Source organism: Pagrus pagrus (genome assembly GCF_965226575.1).
Source record: "Pagrus pagrus genome assembly, chromosome: 1".
Taxonomy (NCBI): domain Eukaryota; kingdom Metazoa; phylum Chordata; class Actinopteri; order Spariformes; family Sparidae; genus Pagrus; species Pagrus pagrus.
The window spans coordinates 18,243,713-18,261,405 of record NC_140185.1 but is presented as its reverse complement, the minus strand read 5'-3'; the positions used below and the strand labels follow the sequence as shown (position 1 = coordinate 18,261,405).

General features: G+C 40.6%; 1 protein-coding gene across 6 annotated transcripts in view; it reads right to left on the bottom strand.

The window, feature by feature from the left end:
- The window catches only part of LOC311256164 (protein diaphanous homolog 3-like), a 173,211-nt gene that overhangs the window by 52,288 nt on the left and 103,230 nt on the right, over positions 1–17,693 (bottom strand). For 4 of the 6 annotated variants that reach the window (XM_084351013.1, XM_084351009.1, XM_084351010.1 and 1 more), the window contains 3 exons: positions 13,157–13,292; positions 735–830; positions 17–79 (listed from right to left, as the gene is read on the bottom strand). In XM_084351013.1, the coding sequence (XP_084207139.1) occupies positions 17–79; positions 735–830; positions 13,157–13,292 (295 nt within the window). Of the gene's footprint in view, positions 1–16; positions 80–734; positions 831–10,308; positions 10,348–13,156; positions 13,293–17,693 lie in introns of those variants that run through there. The other 2 variants (XM_084351012.1, XM_084351014.1) reach the window with 2 other exon arrangements.

Below are 17,693 nucleotides of genomic sequence, written 5' to 3'. Positions count from 1 at the left end.
TTTGTTTTTGCTTTACCATGGTTAACAGGCCTGAGAACCTGGCGGAAGGAGCCGGGGCTGATCGTCTGCTGCTGGTTATCTGGAAGGAGGGCAGCAAACAAATAATACCAACACATACAGTACGAAGATGGATCAAAAAGATCATGAAGAGGCATTCACACGCCGATGAACTCCTGTAAAGTGAAGTTTATTAACAAGAAACACTGTGTTCAAGGGCAACAGCTGTACATTGCCCCTAAAGTTGAATCGGTAATCAATTCAAAATATGTACAGATCTCATCTTGGATTCACAACATGAGAATGTGTGTGAATGTCTTCTTTTAATTTTGCAATCCTTTTTTGGGATTTAAGATTATCAGAAAAATAAGTGTGTATTGCCTTTTACTAAGATCCAAACTTCAAACAGTTGTAGTAATATTGTCAGGCTAAGGATTCTCTGGCAGTGTGCTGCTGGCAAGCATGTGTGCAAACAACAAACTAGTGTATTTCTAAGGTGTCTGTAAATTAGAGCTGTATGGAGCCAAGGCAAGAGAACCCGAGGATTCATTCAATACACTCTTTTAAAAAAGAAAAAAAGAAAAATATGCATCCAGTGGGCAGTTAGGACCAGGATTCATTGCGATTTTTGAACATCCGACTGGGATCAGAACACTGTCCGTGGACAATATGGGTACTGGGTTTTCTGTGCGCTTCTTTGTTTGTTTATAAATGTAGGAAAGGGATATGGGACTCACCTCTGGGTCTTGGTGCTCTCTTCCTGCGGTCTCTGAATGCAGCTCCTGACTGTAGGGCTTCCAGCAAACTATCCATCACACCTGTCTCATCATTCTCTGAAAAACCCAGGAAGAAAAAGAATGAGTGGGTGTTGGAAGACAGGAGGAGAGGTAAAGAAACAAAATCAGATAAAGTGCAGTTTGTTCTGGTGGTGAGTTTTGCCATATGGATTGCAACGATTTGGAACTTAGAATGGCAGGCCAATATATCATATGTATACCATAAGCTACAGCAATATAGTGAAGTCAAGTGCCCATTATATGATGGGACTAGTTCCAAGCAAATCCAGTAAGGCACAGGTCAGCAAGTTCTTGGAGACAATCTGCTGTGCAAATGTAAACCCTGGTGTCTGCGGCCTAGTGCAATTTAGTCGTGCGTCGCATTGTAGTGTTCTAGTTGAATAAAAAGTGATGAAGGATATTTTCTAGCAATGGAGTCACATATACAGTGAAGTATAGTACACTGTCACACCAGGATGGAACTCCCAAACCTGCCAACATGGTGTTTCACAGCACTAACTATAGAAAAACTCTTGACTGAAAATACTAAGTCCTGAATGCAGATATTTATAAGGGAAAAGATTTTTCAGATATGACATGAAAGTCATGCGCTGTGTCGGTACAGCTGAAAACCTGGCCTTGATACTTGAGACAGAATGATGGACCTGGCTAGTCATTTGCACTGAAAACAGCCTCCAGTGAAAGGGAAGGGAAATAGATGGCAGGTATAGACAAATGTTCAAGGACAAGACACACTCGAAATATAAAAGTGATACTTTGGTTGTCGTGCAAATGTGAATATGTGTGCATGGATGTTTTCTTTTCAAAGCAGCTTTTGTGGTGGTGATGAAATTTGAGGTCTTTGTCAACCACCATGCAGACATGAAGGGCTGTGTGTGACATTAGAACTGACAGAACTGTCTGAAATGAGGTGGTTTTATGACAGTCGACTGCTGGACGCCAATTACATGTTATATATCAGACTCATTTTCAGTAGATCAGTCTCATGTTAAGCGTGCTTCATACTAGTTTGACAAAAAGACTGCTGTAGTATAAGATGTTAAAAAGACCCCAAATGTTCACCACTGCTGGTCTGGTCACTGATTTGAAAGTAACCCACATGTGGTCACTACTTCCTACTGTCTTTAGTTCTGTTATTGCTTTCATATCTTTCACTACTGACTGATGACTACTGTAAAAGAGAAACAGAAGAAACTTAGACTATACTTACTGTACATTAGCAATATTCTGCATTATGCTTGTTCTATTGATAAAGATAATGTAAAGCCTTGTTAATATATGATACCCCCACACTGAATTTTCTTTAGCAGCAGGTCTCAACTTTCCAACAGCAATGAAACTGAAATTTTTAATTTGCTGTCAAATTTACATATTGAGTAAAAGGTCTACAACTGTTTTCCAGCCAAAGTAAGTATTCATGATCATAATCCTTTTATATGCATTTTTGCCTTTTGTCCACACGTGTTAATGACACTGAAAACTGACTTTTTTGAAAACCGCTTCCAGGGTGAAGATTTTTTTTTAAAAACTCTGGCTTTGTGCCATCAGAATGTGTGCCAATATCTCCTAGTTACTCTTCCACTATGTTGAGGAACATAACAGAATATGTTACAGAAGTCACTGCTACATAGTCCAACACTCCCATGACATAAATCTCTCTGCCAACATTGGCACTTTTAGACAAGACCAGGTTGGACTTCTAGTAGCAGGTTAACTACCAAGAAGAGTTTTTTGTCAGGTATCTGGTTGGCCAACTTGGCTTGGTGTTAGGGTTGTACTGCATCTGTTGATTTGGCATGCTCTTGGAAGCACGTTTTACTGTGGTTATGCATTTTCATTTAGTTGGAGATTATTTTTTGTTTTTTTATTAAAAACTGTGCTTTTGTGGACGAGTTTCATTTTGTCTGTTTTGAGAACAAAGGAGGGAGAAAAACATTTTTAAAAAATAATGCTCTGATAAAGGTTGTGTGTGCTTTTTCTAGCTCTGTCCAATTCATTGGCACTGCCTGTGGTACAATAAAACAGAAAAAAAAAATCAAGTCCTGCTGCTTAGACTGGACTTTGTGGTGCTATCAGGCCCTCGACTTGGTCAAAGGTTCATCACATCTTAGGTTAACCCATGGGGCTCTACTTTTGTTAAACTATGAACAACTATGAAGCACCAATTAAACCAAAAATGGGCATTTACATTTTTGCTATTTTGACGAGCAGAGGCAAAATTGGTGGCCAGTACACCTCCATGCAAATGGAAAATAAAGGGCAGAATGAGTGTATTATTAGCAAGAGGCATAATGATAGTAGAAAAAAAAGAACAAAATAGGCAATTAGGTTTGGTGTTACATGTTACAGGTACTTTGTAAAGAAAAAGAAGAACGCATCGCAAAAGGGGAAAAAAAATCATATGGCAGTTGTTTCTGCCCAGCACACACGATTGATTTACTCTGCTGCCCCAATTCAAGCCAATTGCCAGTATTACAGATTGTGAAGCAATATAAATTAAAACCAGTTTGATATTAAAAGAACAGACAACTGATATTGTTATAAATGCTCTAGATGAAAGATATGATTATTCATTTAAAGTCAACATGATCTTGATTGTCATTATGCATTTATTATGGATTGTCCATCCCTGAACTCAGGTGGATCAAAAGCCCCTAATTTGAGTACATGCTTGAGGGCGTAACCTGTTTTAATATGTACAAATGGGATTCCAGTCAGTAATCAACCTCTAGCCCTCTTCACACCTGGAATTAACATTTGTCTTGGGTGATCCAATCCTAAATGGACAGCTCTAAGTACATCAATTCACACCTGGCATTGGAATGCGTCTCCACATGCATATAGATCAGCCACTTGTGATCTGATCGCACTCCCCAGTAAATGCAAATAAACGTGTACATAATTTCCATTTGCAAAGACCAATTTTTTTCTAACCAGCGGGAGGCTGCGATATACTTCCCGTGACTGCTCTGCCGGAAATTCAAAGACCAAGAAGACCTTGCAAAGACCTTGGTGCAGGGCCACTCAAATGTGCTTCGTGTATACTCCATCCACAAGAATCCAAAATTTTGCACTTTAATACGGGTAGTGGGAATGACTATATACTTCCACTACATAGAGGATGTAAGTTTAATAAGCGTTCCTTCAATGTGGCCCAGGACACATTCACATACACACACTGAAGAGGCGAGCCTTAGTTGCGGCGCTATTGCGGAATTTCTGTGTAAAAGGGGCTTTGGTCTCTGTAGCTTGTCACCTCTTTGAAATGCCTATAATCTCTACTACTTATCTTCTGTCTTGCATATAGTACCATGCAGCACCATGGTTGGGTTTCTGCAAACTTGCTGCTGTCAATCAGCTCATGGTACATGGTTTCTTTACAGCAAACCCTCTTTTAAACCGAAGCTCCTGTATTGAGGGCAGAGGGTCCCCAGGGTGGTGGGTTGTGGTTGTGCCCAACCCCCATACCAAGCTGCGACTACAAACACACACATGCACACGCAATGGGTATATCATGTCCCACTTCCTTGCCTGCCGGCTTCAATGTGTGCATTTGCTGTGCTTTTCATTTGCAACAGTTGCACTCCTCCTCCTGGTTGATATGTGCCCAGTTCTTCATCATTGTGCAAAGCAGAGAGACAGGACGGATATCTGAGCAAAAACCAACGTTCCTCAACGTCCAAATTTGTCTCCACTGCTGTGGCAATTCATCACAGGGAGCAAGCGTTACACTCCCCTCAACACACACAGACATATACACAAAAATAGAGATAACACAGAAAACAAGCAAAAAGGAGCAGATCAATCTATTGCAACCTGAAGTGTGTTCCTTCATGTGTAGTACTCCGTTTGACTCCAACCCACAAGAACATGAAACAGTTTGTGTGCCTCAGGAGGCAAGGAAAAAGAAACCCACTCAGATCTCCCGCCTCAGGAATATATGGGAGCAAAAACAGTCCAATTTTACACATCAATCAGAAGTAACTCAGACAGGCCGTGACAGAAAACCGCTTTATAGAATGTAGACAAGAAGTACTTTCAGACAGTCTAACACCAAAAATCATAACACATATTTATATACTCACACCCACATGCTCATAAACTTAGAGAGAGAGAGAGAGAGAGAGAGAGCGATCACAGACATGTCACATGGATAGCAATGGTGGAAAAACACATGGCAGAGGAATATTAGTCAAGCTAGTAGCTGTGAAATGGGTTTGAAACAGTCATTCAGCTTGTGAAAAGTGGTGGTGAGGAGGATGTGGTGAGAGAACAAAGACTACTGAGAGGAACGGGGCAGTGAAGAGTGGTATCCCTGCTTTGGCAGTAGAGCTACTGATTGGTGCTTTGATGTGCACAATTCGCCTGCCTATTTCTATTCTGCTGAATCTGGAATCAGAGCTCTCATGACAGGTGTGCAATGCGTGAGACTTTTTGCATTAAATTTCACAAAAAAAAATGAAGACACTCTCACAAGCCAGTCTAGGCCTTACTGATGTCTATTTAAAGAATAGTAAGACTTCACGGCTGCTCTACAGTAAGCTCTAAGTCTCACGTTTAGTAGTGAAAGAAAGCAGGAACTGAGCCCAATGAGCTCTACTGTGCCATGTGTAGTTCGACTGTCCTCTTTGTTTGGAAACAAATGTATGAAAATATGTGGTTGAATGGACAAATATAGATGTGTACAACTTAGATCAACTAAGGGTAAAAGCAGAAAGGTGTTTACTCAACCACAAAACAGAAGAATAAACTCTGGGAGTGGAATCAAGACAAAGCTGAACCTCCAACTCTGGGGAAAGGCTATAGTTACCCTCCTGTCTGTAGTGAAACTTCAATCACCATCTATTTAATCAGAGCCTGTTCAGACTGGCGTTTTCCATTGTCTGGACATGTGGTCCATCTGTGCGTAGATGTCTACCCTCTCTTCATCCACTTCACTCAACAGGATGTGGCACTTATCATCAGGACAATAACCTGGTTGAAGCAGAGGTGGGCCAGAGAAAGGCAAGAAATAGGGTCAATTGGGCTGGGATGGAAAAGCTAAGGAGAGAAAATCACATGCCTGAGTACAATGAATGCAGGCCGACCACTGTGTTCCCCTGGACACTTAAAAGGCAATGGTGCAATAAGGCTAGTCAGTCCCCTCTCTCTCCACTCTCTCTCTATTGAATACCTTCAGTTGCACTTTACTGATACTTTGAGCAGCCAAGCCATGCACCGGATGATGAACAGGGATGCACAAATGACGGACAGTATCACAACCAGCCTATAAATATTGTAATAGGTCACTGTTGATCAACCTTGAAGGGTTTAACAATAATAATAGTAACAATAAAAAAGAAAATCAGTCTTTGCTATCATGTGTTCCCAGTGGCACCTTAGCAAGGACCACACAGTAACATAAAAAAGACAAATCCTGTGACAAATCCATATATTCATAGAGAAACCCAATAAAATGATAATTTGCCCATTAGAGGGGTTGTGATATAAATCTTTTCTTTTTCAGGGATCCATTTTTTATTTGTTTGGGAAGATGGTCTACTAAGACCTGAACTGAACAGAGCCAATATTGCCAGAGGGCATATTCGCCATATCTGAAAATGTAAATCACAGTTATCAGGGCATAAATCCAATAATCTGTTGATCTTTACAAATCCAGAAGATAGTATAGATAGTAAAAAAATAAAATCTAATAAAATAAAAAATCTAATTGAATCTTGACCTTGAAATCAAAAGCCATATCAAGTTAGCCGTTTTCTTTGTGATATAGTAGTATAGTTTTACCTCTCTAGGCCTCCAGAAATTATTCAAAGTCAGCCACTTTGACAAAATCACAACTTCTTAAGAAGTCACAGGCAGAAAAGGTTGGGAATTAATCTGTTAAAGGCAGTCATATTGAAATCTTAGTATTTACAGTTTATTTGCTCTATTGCAAGGTGTTCTGGTTTTACAAAGTCTGAGTAAAATGGATTTCAAATAGAAATTGTTTACAGGCAAATGGCCCTGTAAAGAAAAGGGGGAAAAATCAGTAGTCTGAGTCAGTCCAAGAGAACCTAACCAGTACATCCCTCTATGGTAAGCAAACATCCAAAAATGATGGCTATACTACTATATAACAGAAGCCATTTGGAATTTACATCAACTGATATAAGCTCTTGTGTGAAATTAATTTTTGAATATTGGTGATGACAAAATATAAATACAGTTACATTTCTCAAAGTTATGTTCTCAGATATTTCTGCCTGTCTGCTGTAGGTGTAAACAGGCAATGGTTTGCTTACATGTTAGCAATGACAACTAGGGATGCATGATGTATATCTGACTGATAAATTATTAGTCTGATGTTTTTAAATGTATATTAACAGCTATTAATCTGCCCAGCCTAGCTGGCAGTTTAAAGAGTAACTACACCCACACAAATAATCTGGCTTGCACTACCAACTAGTAGGGGGCACCATGCTTTTTGTACAGCCTGCGCAGAACTGATGCACTGTGGCACTTAAGTACCACACAACAACACAGCTGGGTTCGACATAAACAAAGGTCAGTGCAGACATGCTTTTGATCCCTTTCAAAATCTAGTGTGGAGTTTTTTTAACAATAAACTGGCTTAATGTTGGTCCAACACATCCACACCTAATGGAACAAAACAGACCATCAGTCAGTGGACGTTAGGACATTGCTCATCTTGTTGCCCACAGCAACACAGGCCAGTGTCACCCTCACTAGGTTCTCGCAGACTCCAATGCTATCACAAATATATTCTCAACTTTCAGAATAGTATAAAATGTAAACTAACTATATAAGCACCAGAATGATACTACTACATGATACAGACAGCTTTACTCTGCCTATGCTATCTAAGAATTATCTCATTAGAACATACAGTATGCTCCAATCTGCTTTCTTTCTCTCTTTCTTACGCCCCTCCTATGTTTTTAGCATCTTTGCATGCAGGGTTGCATCTCTAGCTGTTCTTCTATTTGACGTCTTAATAGTTCATCGCTTGTAGCCATGTAGGGAATGTTAAATAAAGCTCTGATGTGTAATTTGTCGCTCCACAAACATTCCCGCTCCCGGCCTACCCTGGGAGTTAATGCAACAGATTTGTCATACACAAGCCAGGCACAGCTAGAGGAGGAGGAAAAAACACCTATTCAATCTGAATTTCAATCTCCATAGGGCTCTATGCAAATGCATGCAAGCTGATGCTCTCGCTCTCTCAGACTGCCAGAACACACAGTGCGAATGACGAAACCAGGCTGCATATTATAGAGTAGGTAGAAGCCCAGTCTGTGGCACGTAACAGAGACAGAGGAAAATGAGAAGGAATCTGGGAGGACCTCACGTTTCTGGAATACACAAGTAGGCAAAGCTAGAACTAAACTAAATACAGATACCTGTAGCAGGCAAAGAAGCTAAAATCCATTTTGATCATTTCCTCCAGGAAACCATCCCCCTTCCTTGTCTCTCATTGCTGTGCCCTTCAGCATAATGTGGAAATGCAGCCTCTCTGGGGCTTTTTAGAGAATTGATGGATAATCAGATGATTACACAGAAAATCTCCATTGAGGACAATCCTCCCTGACAAACAAAGAGAAAGCTCTTTAGTTAATAAATAGGCTGAGAGACAGACAGAGTGAGAGACTGCGTGAGAGAGAGAGTGAATAAATCCTGTCCTGGGTTGGCAGCACAATGCCAAATCTGCATCACATATTCATTTCATCCCAACAATCTGTGTCTATGTATGTGTATCTGTATGTGTGCATGTGCGCGTGTATGTCATACATTGCCAGTAACATCACTTCTTGGGGATGTCACTGAGTTTGCCTTCAGCTTTATCTTAATTTGAGCGTATCTAAATAAATTTCAAGCTCTAGGCATATTTGTATAAGCCTTTCTGGCAAAATTTGGCTGAAGTTTATTCTCATGATTTTCTTATTACTGAACTTCTATTCTGAAATAGTAAAGTTTAAAGTGAAACACAACTCAGCACACAAGCACGCGGGAAAGAAGTCCAAGCTGTCAATCTGGACGAGTTACAAACAAAACACGCATGAGTCATTACAGAGAATCAGGACAGTGCCTATAAAAACTACTAAAAAGTCCCTTTTATTGGTTTACAACACTGGGACAAAATATTGGTTGTGTAATTACCTTTCTTTGACACCAATAAAGAGAAAAAACTATTTGAATGTCAAAGTGAAAACAATCAGATCTACATACGTATTCACCCCAAGGCAGCACTTACAGCACTGATTCTATGTGGATAGGTCATTGTCATTTGCCAATTTTCCCCCCATTCTGTCTTACAAAACTGCACAGGCTCTGTCTAGTTGCATGGCATCTGCTAGTTTACACCAATTTTCAAATTCTGCCACAAATTCTTGATTTGATTGTGGTTTGGATTCTGATTGAGCCACCCTGGACCCAAGTTAATTTTTTTAAGGATTTCCCCAAATTCTACTGCATTAATATGACCTTCTACCTTCCAAGCTATCTAGGGCCTTACGCAGTGAAGCATCCCCACAGCATATGGCTGCCACAAGCCTCCCTAATAAAAAAACACAACAACCCATTCAACACTGGCCTGTCACTGGTAGTCCAACTTTCCACTATGAGTGTGAGTTACAGTAAACACAACTTGACTAACACACAGCACGTAACCAATCCACCAGAAACCTGTTCATTAATTTTAACTGGACGTGACCCTTTGTTTGGATGAGCCCAGCACTGTAAAATTTCAGTGGCTCTGTGGCAAATGGTGACAACTGAGAGATGTCAAGAACAGAGTGAAGGGAAAAGGGAGAGGTTTGTGATATGCTTTAGCCAAGAGAGGCCTTGGTTTGGCTAGATAGTACATCCACAGCAGTACTTTGGCCTGGTGGTTCTCTACTTGCACTCTTATGTCTACAGGAGTGCTACAGTGGCTGGCATACTCATGTTAGCTATAGATGCTGGTGCAGGGCTGGGACTGCCAAGCTCAACTGCTCTGCCAACCTTGACTTTGGCATTGGAAATGGGTCTGGAGGCTGCACTGTTGAACAAGTTTCTGGCATCAGCAGCGCTCCAAAGGGGAAGGAAAAAACAAAAAAAATTCAACTGGCAGTTGGAACCAGATGCTCTGGCATAAGGTAGACATTGCCTTCTTCATAGCTATGCCTGAACCTGCTTGGTAAATAGAGATATCATTCTAGCTACTTTATCTGTGAGGGCCACAGCAGTGGACAGTGTTCGAAAACAGCATACTGAATATGTAGGGGTCATTCCAAAAACTCCCTTCACATTATATAAAACTTAAAAACATTTGTTTGTCTATCTGTCAATATAGTATGTGAGACAGTAGTGGAGAAGCCGGCTTGCGTCACTGGTTCAAATCCATGGCCAGATAAATCTGGGTGGGGAATGTGACATGCATGCGTTGCGCCCTCCTCATTACCACCACTGAAGTGCCCTTGAGCAAGTCCCTTAACCCCAACTGCTCCAGCAGAGCAACAGCTCAGACTGTTGTAGTACTGACCAGCTTCCAGGTGTGACTGTAATCAGGGTGTTCCTGAAAAAGAGAGCACTACTCTCAGTGAACCCTCCCTGACCAAATAAAAAAGATGTAATCAGTAAAATAATTTACAAAAGTGAACATCTTAGATCATCTTACATCTTAGATGATTCAACAACATTTTTTTTTTCAAAGCAAAATTAAAGTTCTTTGAAACTTTACATAAACAATCAAAACAATCTCAGTAACAGGAGATAAACACTAACACATAGAAACAGTACTCAAAGGTTTCTGGGTAAACGTATTAATCTTACTGCCAAAATGTAAAGCTCAGACCAAAATCTGTGTAACTGTTACGACAAAAGGACATGTAAGCAGATGTTTGGACCAAAACCGTGCTAAACAACGCATTGGACAACGTTGGTGGGGCTATGTTGCTTCAGGTACCAGTGAGACAAGAAATAATTTCCGGAAGTTCCCTTTGAATCACAGATCAATGAGTTTAAAGGGTTAGTCAACAGCAAAAACTAATTTATAAGAGATGATTGCAGGGTTTTACATCTCTGGAAAGTATCATGGTGATAGTTATTTCATGTTTTGTTGCAACTGCAGGGTAAACAGTAGAGACATGGCAAAGGAATATTCCAGGGCTGTGTGCTTGCCATCTGAAAAATTGAGCGGGGTCCAACTTTTTTGCTGGACTACACAGCAGATTTATGCCAGATTAGTCTGTGCAAACCCCTTACCCCAATGCCAATCATTCATTGAAATGAATGAAGGTCTTATTTTCATATCATCTTAATATATTCATATTTTAAAACTCAATGGATTAATGGGGGGAAAGAGTAGTTAGGATACAATTGTTAAGCACAAGCCAACTTATTTGTTCTTTAGTTGAATGAATATTCACACTTCATTTTGATGCATTTTTTATGACATCTGAGCACCAAAATTGTTGCATGTGGCTGAGTTGAAGACATGTGCTTTTCAACATGCAATGTTAAAACTTAAAGGATAACTACCGTTTTTTACAACCTGGACCTTATTTCTAGCAAAATATATGATCATTTACTCACCCAGATAACTTTGGTGTCATTTGGTGTCGTTCGGAAATTAGAAATTAGATCCAGTGGAGCGCCGCGTATATCCATATAATGCGAGTGATCCGGGCACCGAAGCGCAGCCTCTATGAGCATTATCTGCCACGAAACTAGTTCATTTCACCAATATTTTGTTACGATACGCTAATGCTATTCCCCTCTGAGTCCGGGCTCGTCTGATGTCAACATCCGGGGTCTGTAGGTTGACCTACTACCTCTGACCTGGAAGATGTCATCTCTGAGCTGCGTGCGCACCCGCGACAGCCGGCTTGTTTACCTGTAGCTGCTACTGCTAGTTTGACCCCGGATGTTGATAACAGACAAGCCCGGACTCAGAGGGGAATAGCACTAGCGTATCGTAAAATCGTAAAATATTGGTGAAATGAACTAGTTTCGTGGCAGATAATGCGTTATATAGAGGCTGTGTTTCGGTGCCCCGTCACTCGCATTATATGGATATACGGCGCTACACTGGATCTAATTTCGTCCAAACGACTTCAAATGACACCAAAGTTATCTGGGTGAGTAAATGATCATATATTTTGCTAGAAATAAGGTCCAGGTTGTAAAAAACGGTAGTTATCCTTTAATGTATATGTGTAAGCCTCAATTGTGATTAGTTAAGTGATAAGTTATTACAAGTTCAACCATCACCCACACAGACTTTGGCTGCCATGAATTGTGGTTACAGAAGCTCTCCTTGAACCCGTTCACCTGGTCATTTTAGCAACCGTCTATCCTGCCAGAGTGTCTTGCAGCAATACACTGAAAACCTACAACTCTGATGAATCCCATTCTGGGTCGGCCCTGTGCGCTGACCTCACAAGAAGGGTCGAGCAAGAGGTGAATGCCTATACTCGGATCAGTAACCAATCAATAATCACAACATCACCCTTTTAATACCAAGGTTGAAATTAGCAGAATGCTACACGTCCAGAACATTGCCTTGTTAAACTGTCCACAAATCAACGGAAGGCAACAAAATGTGAATTTTGACACAGAGTGTTACCATGCAGTTGATGTATAATTTGATAATGTGATCGGCTCAGGACCTCTGCTAGAGCTTGCTGTGATGCTGGTCATCAAGGAATTGTATAAAACCCACTCCATCCTGGTAGTCTGTTGCCACACTCCTCCCTGGCACCACGTCTTAGTACGCTTTCATTTTCTGTATAATTTGGTTTGCATTATCTTGGAAAAACCGGTCAGCATGTGTCCTGCCAGATTCATTTCTCAGAAACAACCTTTGTTACATTTGCTTCCTTGTTAAATTAAATTCCTTTAATTTAGTTAATGCCTAACGTGCGATTCCCTTATTTGTGATGGTGTCAGAGCCAGCCATGAAAATAATATACACTCTTCAAATCTAGGAAACTACATTTGATAGATTAATTGATCAGAAATTTTGAAAAAAAATCAAGACTATGATTTCAACAGGGCTTACGCGGATGAGTGACTTTTTAAAAAATGGAACATCACAGAATGGGTAATTTTGTGTATTCATTATTTGCGGCAGTGCTTAATTAATCATTCGATAAAAGCACAACTGTTTTCTGTGTAGAAAGAGATAAATACTGCATTGTGAAAAAATGGGTGTCTCCAATAAATTCATTAAAATGGAACTTGTGTTTACTTGATAAATGAGAGTCATTGTCGTTGAATGATCTCTTACACCATTTGATCCTAGATTGATTTAGCACACAGCTCCCTGTAAAGGGCTTAACGATGCAAGAGTTGACAGGCAAAGCAGATTGAACGGTCTCTACCTGCATTGACTTCCAGCAACCTCCTCTTCTTCTGCTGTCTCTCCTGCTTTTCACGCTCAGCCTTTTCCTTTGCCACCCGTGCTCTTCTCTGTTTCTCCTCTGACTCCTTCCGCTTCAGGTTCTCCTTCAGTGCTTGCTGTGGGGGGAGAGAGAAAGTGAGAGAAAGACAAAAAAAAAGGAGGAACAAGACGGATTGCTAGGTGGGGTTAATTACAGTAGTACTCAGTCTGTCAAAGGCAAAGGCAGCTGTCAAACCCCACAGACGTCTTTATCAGGCACCATTTAAGTCAGATGAAGCTTCTATAGCCGGCCTTTGACACCCAACAACTTCAAGCAATTTCATTATTGCAGGCAGATTTCCAGTGTTGGAATAAAGTCATGAGAGAGTGTGGCACACTCCCGTTATCTTGATTATTTGGTGTAAGGTGGTCATTAGGTGCATTGCTGCCCTGGTCTTGCAAAACATAAATGAAGTTGATACCAGGGACTTCAGACACCAGAGAGTCACAAGAGTGATGGAACAATGACCTAAAGACATGAAGAAAGCTGCAGATCTTAAAAGTCCACAGCTAGATTTTATTTTTACGAATAACCAACCAACTTTCCTGCATATACTTTACAGCCCTGAACATGGATTTGAATTAGGAGATCAAGATAAGTTTTTTCTTCTAAACTTGACAAAGTTGTCACTAATTCCATTCTGCCCGTCTATGAAGAATTGTTTTATAGGTATACTATCCACTATACATCAAGACTGCGGGTACAGGCTCTATAATCCCTGTGCCAGAGGGCTGTTAAACTCATGCGATGGTGTCAATAGCTCACTAATGCCACACACAAGACACGGGCGGGTATATGTGAGTGCTAGCATGATTGCCATCCTGATCAATAGCCAGTCATTTAAAGCAAGGAAGTCTGGGCTTTTATTAAACACCCAACTCCTCCTCCTCTGCCTCGCCTCTTCTCCTCCTGCATGATTCACACAGCCAGGCTTGACAGGCAGGTCAGTGGAAGAATAATAATGGCAAACCAACATGAATGGATACACACACACCCACTACGGGAACTGTGTAGTATATAGAAAACTAAGCACAATAAAGAGGGGCAGTCGCTTATTAAGGCTCTTTGACAGGCTTTTATTAAGTCTGCATACAAGTGACCCTTGTTGGAAAATGATATAGTCAACTTGAATTCAAAACAAATCAGTGTAGTCTATTCAGCGTTAACAAGCAACTTGAAATAAAGAGAAACAGCAACTCACAACAGCATACAATTTTGAGTTGGTTTAAACTCTTCAGCCACTCTTAGCTAATGCTTTAATCCTGAGTTCTCTTCTGCAGAGTATGGCTGCATATGAGCAGTCAAAAGCACCCCTACTGTGCGGCATATCCTATCCAACAGATGCTCAACTTCCTTTATTTCTTATTTATAGACAGACCACAAGGAAATTTGTGTTTGTTGGAAGCTTAGCAGACATACTTTAAACAACAAAGTTTCTTACATTAAAAGACAATAGCAGCTAATGACACTGATGTGTACCACTCAGCAGGTTTGTAGCAGGAAAAGAGGAGAGTGCTGAAGAAGCAGAGAGGAGAAGATGAATACCAAATGACTGAGACACACCGAAACTACCCAGAGCTCTATTTTTAAGCTATTCTTAAATGAAACCAAGTCCTCCACAAAATTAACTTTGATTTGATGGATTGAAACTGTCGGTTGCTCGTGGCAACCACTGATTCACAAATGACTATATTCTTAATGGGCATCCAATCTGGTAAATTACGGGCAGAGAGAATGAGGAAAAAGAAAAGGGAAGAACAAGAGTGCTGACACGTAATACATTTTCAACAATTAAGTGATCCCAGGTTACAAGTACAGACAGCTGTGATGGATGCCTAATACGAGCTTAGTCAAAACTCTGACAGTCCTTCCACTCTTCACTATCAAGCAGCTCTCTCATTAAAAAGCCAAATTCAATTACGAAAACAGAATGTAAACATACTTGCACCGACAACAACCAAACAGAGCTGTCTCTACCCTCAACCCAAACAATTTCATCAGACAGTGGTCTAGCCAGAAGTGAAATTTAGGGTCTTTTACAACAGCCTCATAGACGGGATTATTTACAAACCACATATTTTTGAAGAACAAGGATTAGTTTGTCTTTTGTAAACAAAAACAAGGTAAAACAACTAGATGCCCAATAAACAAATGATGCAAAGGACAACTGCACTTTGAGATTAACAAATTTAGGCCAATAATAACACAGCCAGACTAAGTTTGTTTGAAAGTTTTATGTCCTTTTATTAAAAAGGAGTAAGCAGCTTTGCGAAACCATGCTTTGGCACAGTGGTGCCAAACATGCTCTATCTGACAATGATGTTAGCATGCTGATGTTTAGTAGCCATCCTGTTTCACATGTTCACATTCTGAGTATGTCTAACATTTGCTAATTATCAAGTACAGCTGAGGATGACGGGAAAGTTATTAGTTTTGCAGGTGATTTATGTAGCCATTAAAGCAACATTGTGTAGGAAATGGCATTTTGTGTGATTTGGCGCCCCCCACAGTTTCTGAGTGCAACACCACTGTCGTAAATACAAATCCCAGGTCTGTAACAATCTGTCAGACATAATGTAGGTACTAACTACAAACAAAACTCATAACATCATAACAATGTTATGTGTTTTAAACCTGTATCTTGAAGTAAACATGGATGTAACACTGTGATCCTACCCTCTCATTGAAGTAACAGAGCAGAAAAAAGTGATAGGGGGGCGGAGTGGCTGAGACAGAGACCGCATTCATCCTATTACAGACACTGTACCATCACAATGAGTTTGAAGCTGTTATTTATATAGCCCAAAATCACAATCACATTGCCTCAGCGGGCTTTAAAATCTGTACAGTGAACAACATCCTCTGTCCTTAGACCCTCGATTCAAGTGAGGAAATACTTGCCATATTCATAAAAAAAAAAAGAAGAAAAAAATTTTAACATGGGGGGAAAAAGATTGAAGAAACCTCAGGACGCTGAATACTTGCAGCCAATTTCATTAAAATGCTTCCAATAGTCTTGAATATTTTTCATTTTAAAACATGTAAACTTGGTACCTCTGGATAAAAAGTCAGGGCACCAGAGTCAGTAGGATTTATCCGCATGGGACCATGAATGTTTGTCCAAAACTTCATATGACTCCATCCTGAGGTTTTTGAGAGATTTCAGTCTGGTAGACAAACTGACCAACCAATCAGACGAAATTGTCATTCCTAGTGATTTGTGATGTCACTAGCGTAGCTAGAAACAAGTGGCAGATGGTTTTAATATCATGTCCACAGAGGAAGTCTGTGGAAGCAAAATTACATCTTATTTAAAACTGGACCCTTTACTGCTGCCAGCAGACAGGAAAAACAATGTCTAGTCAATACGGGTCAATACAACAAGTGGGCCTGTTTTAGAGAGGATCACTCTTGAACTTCACAAAGAGAACACAACAAGAAAACGAGCAGCTAAAGAACATGACATCAAAGCATCTTTGTTAAAACAAAAATTGATATGATCACAGCCAGCACAGAAAGACCAGAGGAGTCAGTGTGGACATAAACTGAGTAACTAAAAAAAATAATTTTAGGCACAGGCAAGACTTAATCTTAATTCAACATTGAAGGCAAGGATCAACTAAATACCAAAACTAATGTGAACTGTGCGAACATTGATTTTGAGATAGTGAAGAAGAGCCTGAAACTACAAAAAGGTGAAGAGTCATGTGATCGCTGCCGTCTGACAAAGCATTCATTTTTACTGTAATGTTGAGCTGGGGGAGAGAAAGAGGAAGAGAGGTAGAGAGAGAGAACCAGCTCTCTGAGGAAATTGCCCTCCGCTCTCCTTCATCACTGCAGGTCTGTTTCCCCCTCCTCCTCTCCTGGATGTCCGCCATTAGACACGCTCAATTGGATTCCTGTCAGATGTGCGGCCTCGCCCTGGGTCTCCTTCCTACGGGTGACTGAGCATGCTGTATGTGTGTGTACGAGTGTGTGTGTGTGTGTACGTACGTCTTTGTGTGTGAAAAAGCTAAGCAGCTTTCCCTATAAAAAATTGCCAACACAAAATGACATACGCACACAAACAAACATGCGCACACACACACACACATTTTTTTATGCGAGCAACAGACACACAGTTCAAGGCTCAGTTCGCTTCAGGCAGTGGTCTATAGACTGCACGCACCTATTAGCATGGGCCTTGGCAAGGCAGAGTAAACGCTGACACAGATTTGACCGAGAGGTTACGGTGCTGAGAATTTACTGTATGCCTTCGTTCACTGACCTAGCCTTGGCTCTCCCAAGATATGTCTGTGTGATGTGACCATTTGAACGAATTGCTGAGGGTGTAAGCTGCTTAGACCTTGACCTATCACAGGGGAATAAATAGCTACCTTGGGAGTTTTGACCATATAAAGCTGGTCTTTATAACACTTGGCTTGTTCACCTTTCACTGGCACAGTCATTAACTGTTATGTTTGGTCAGGACATAAAA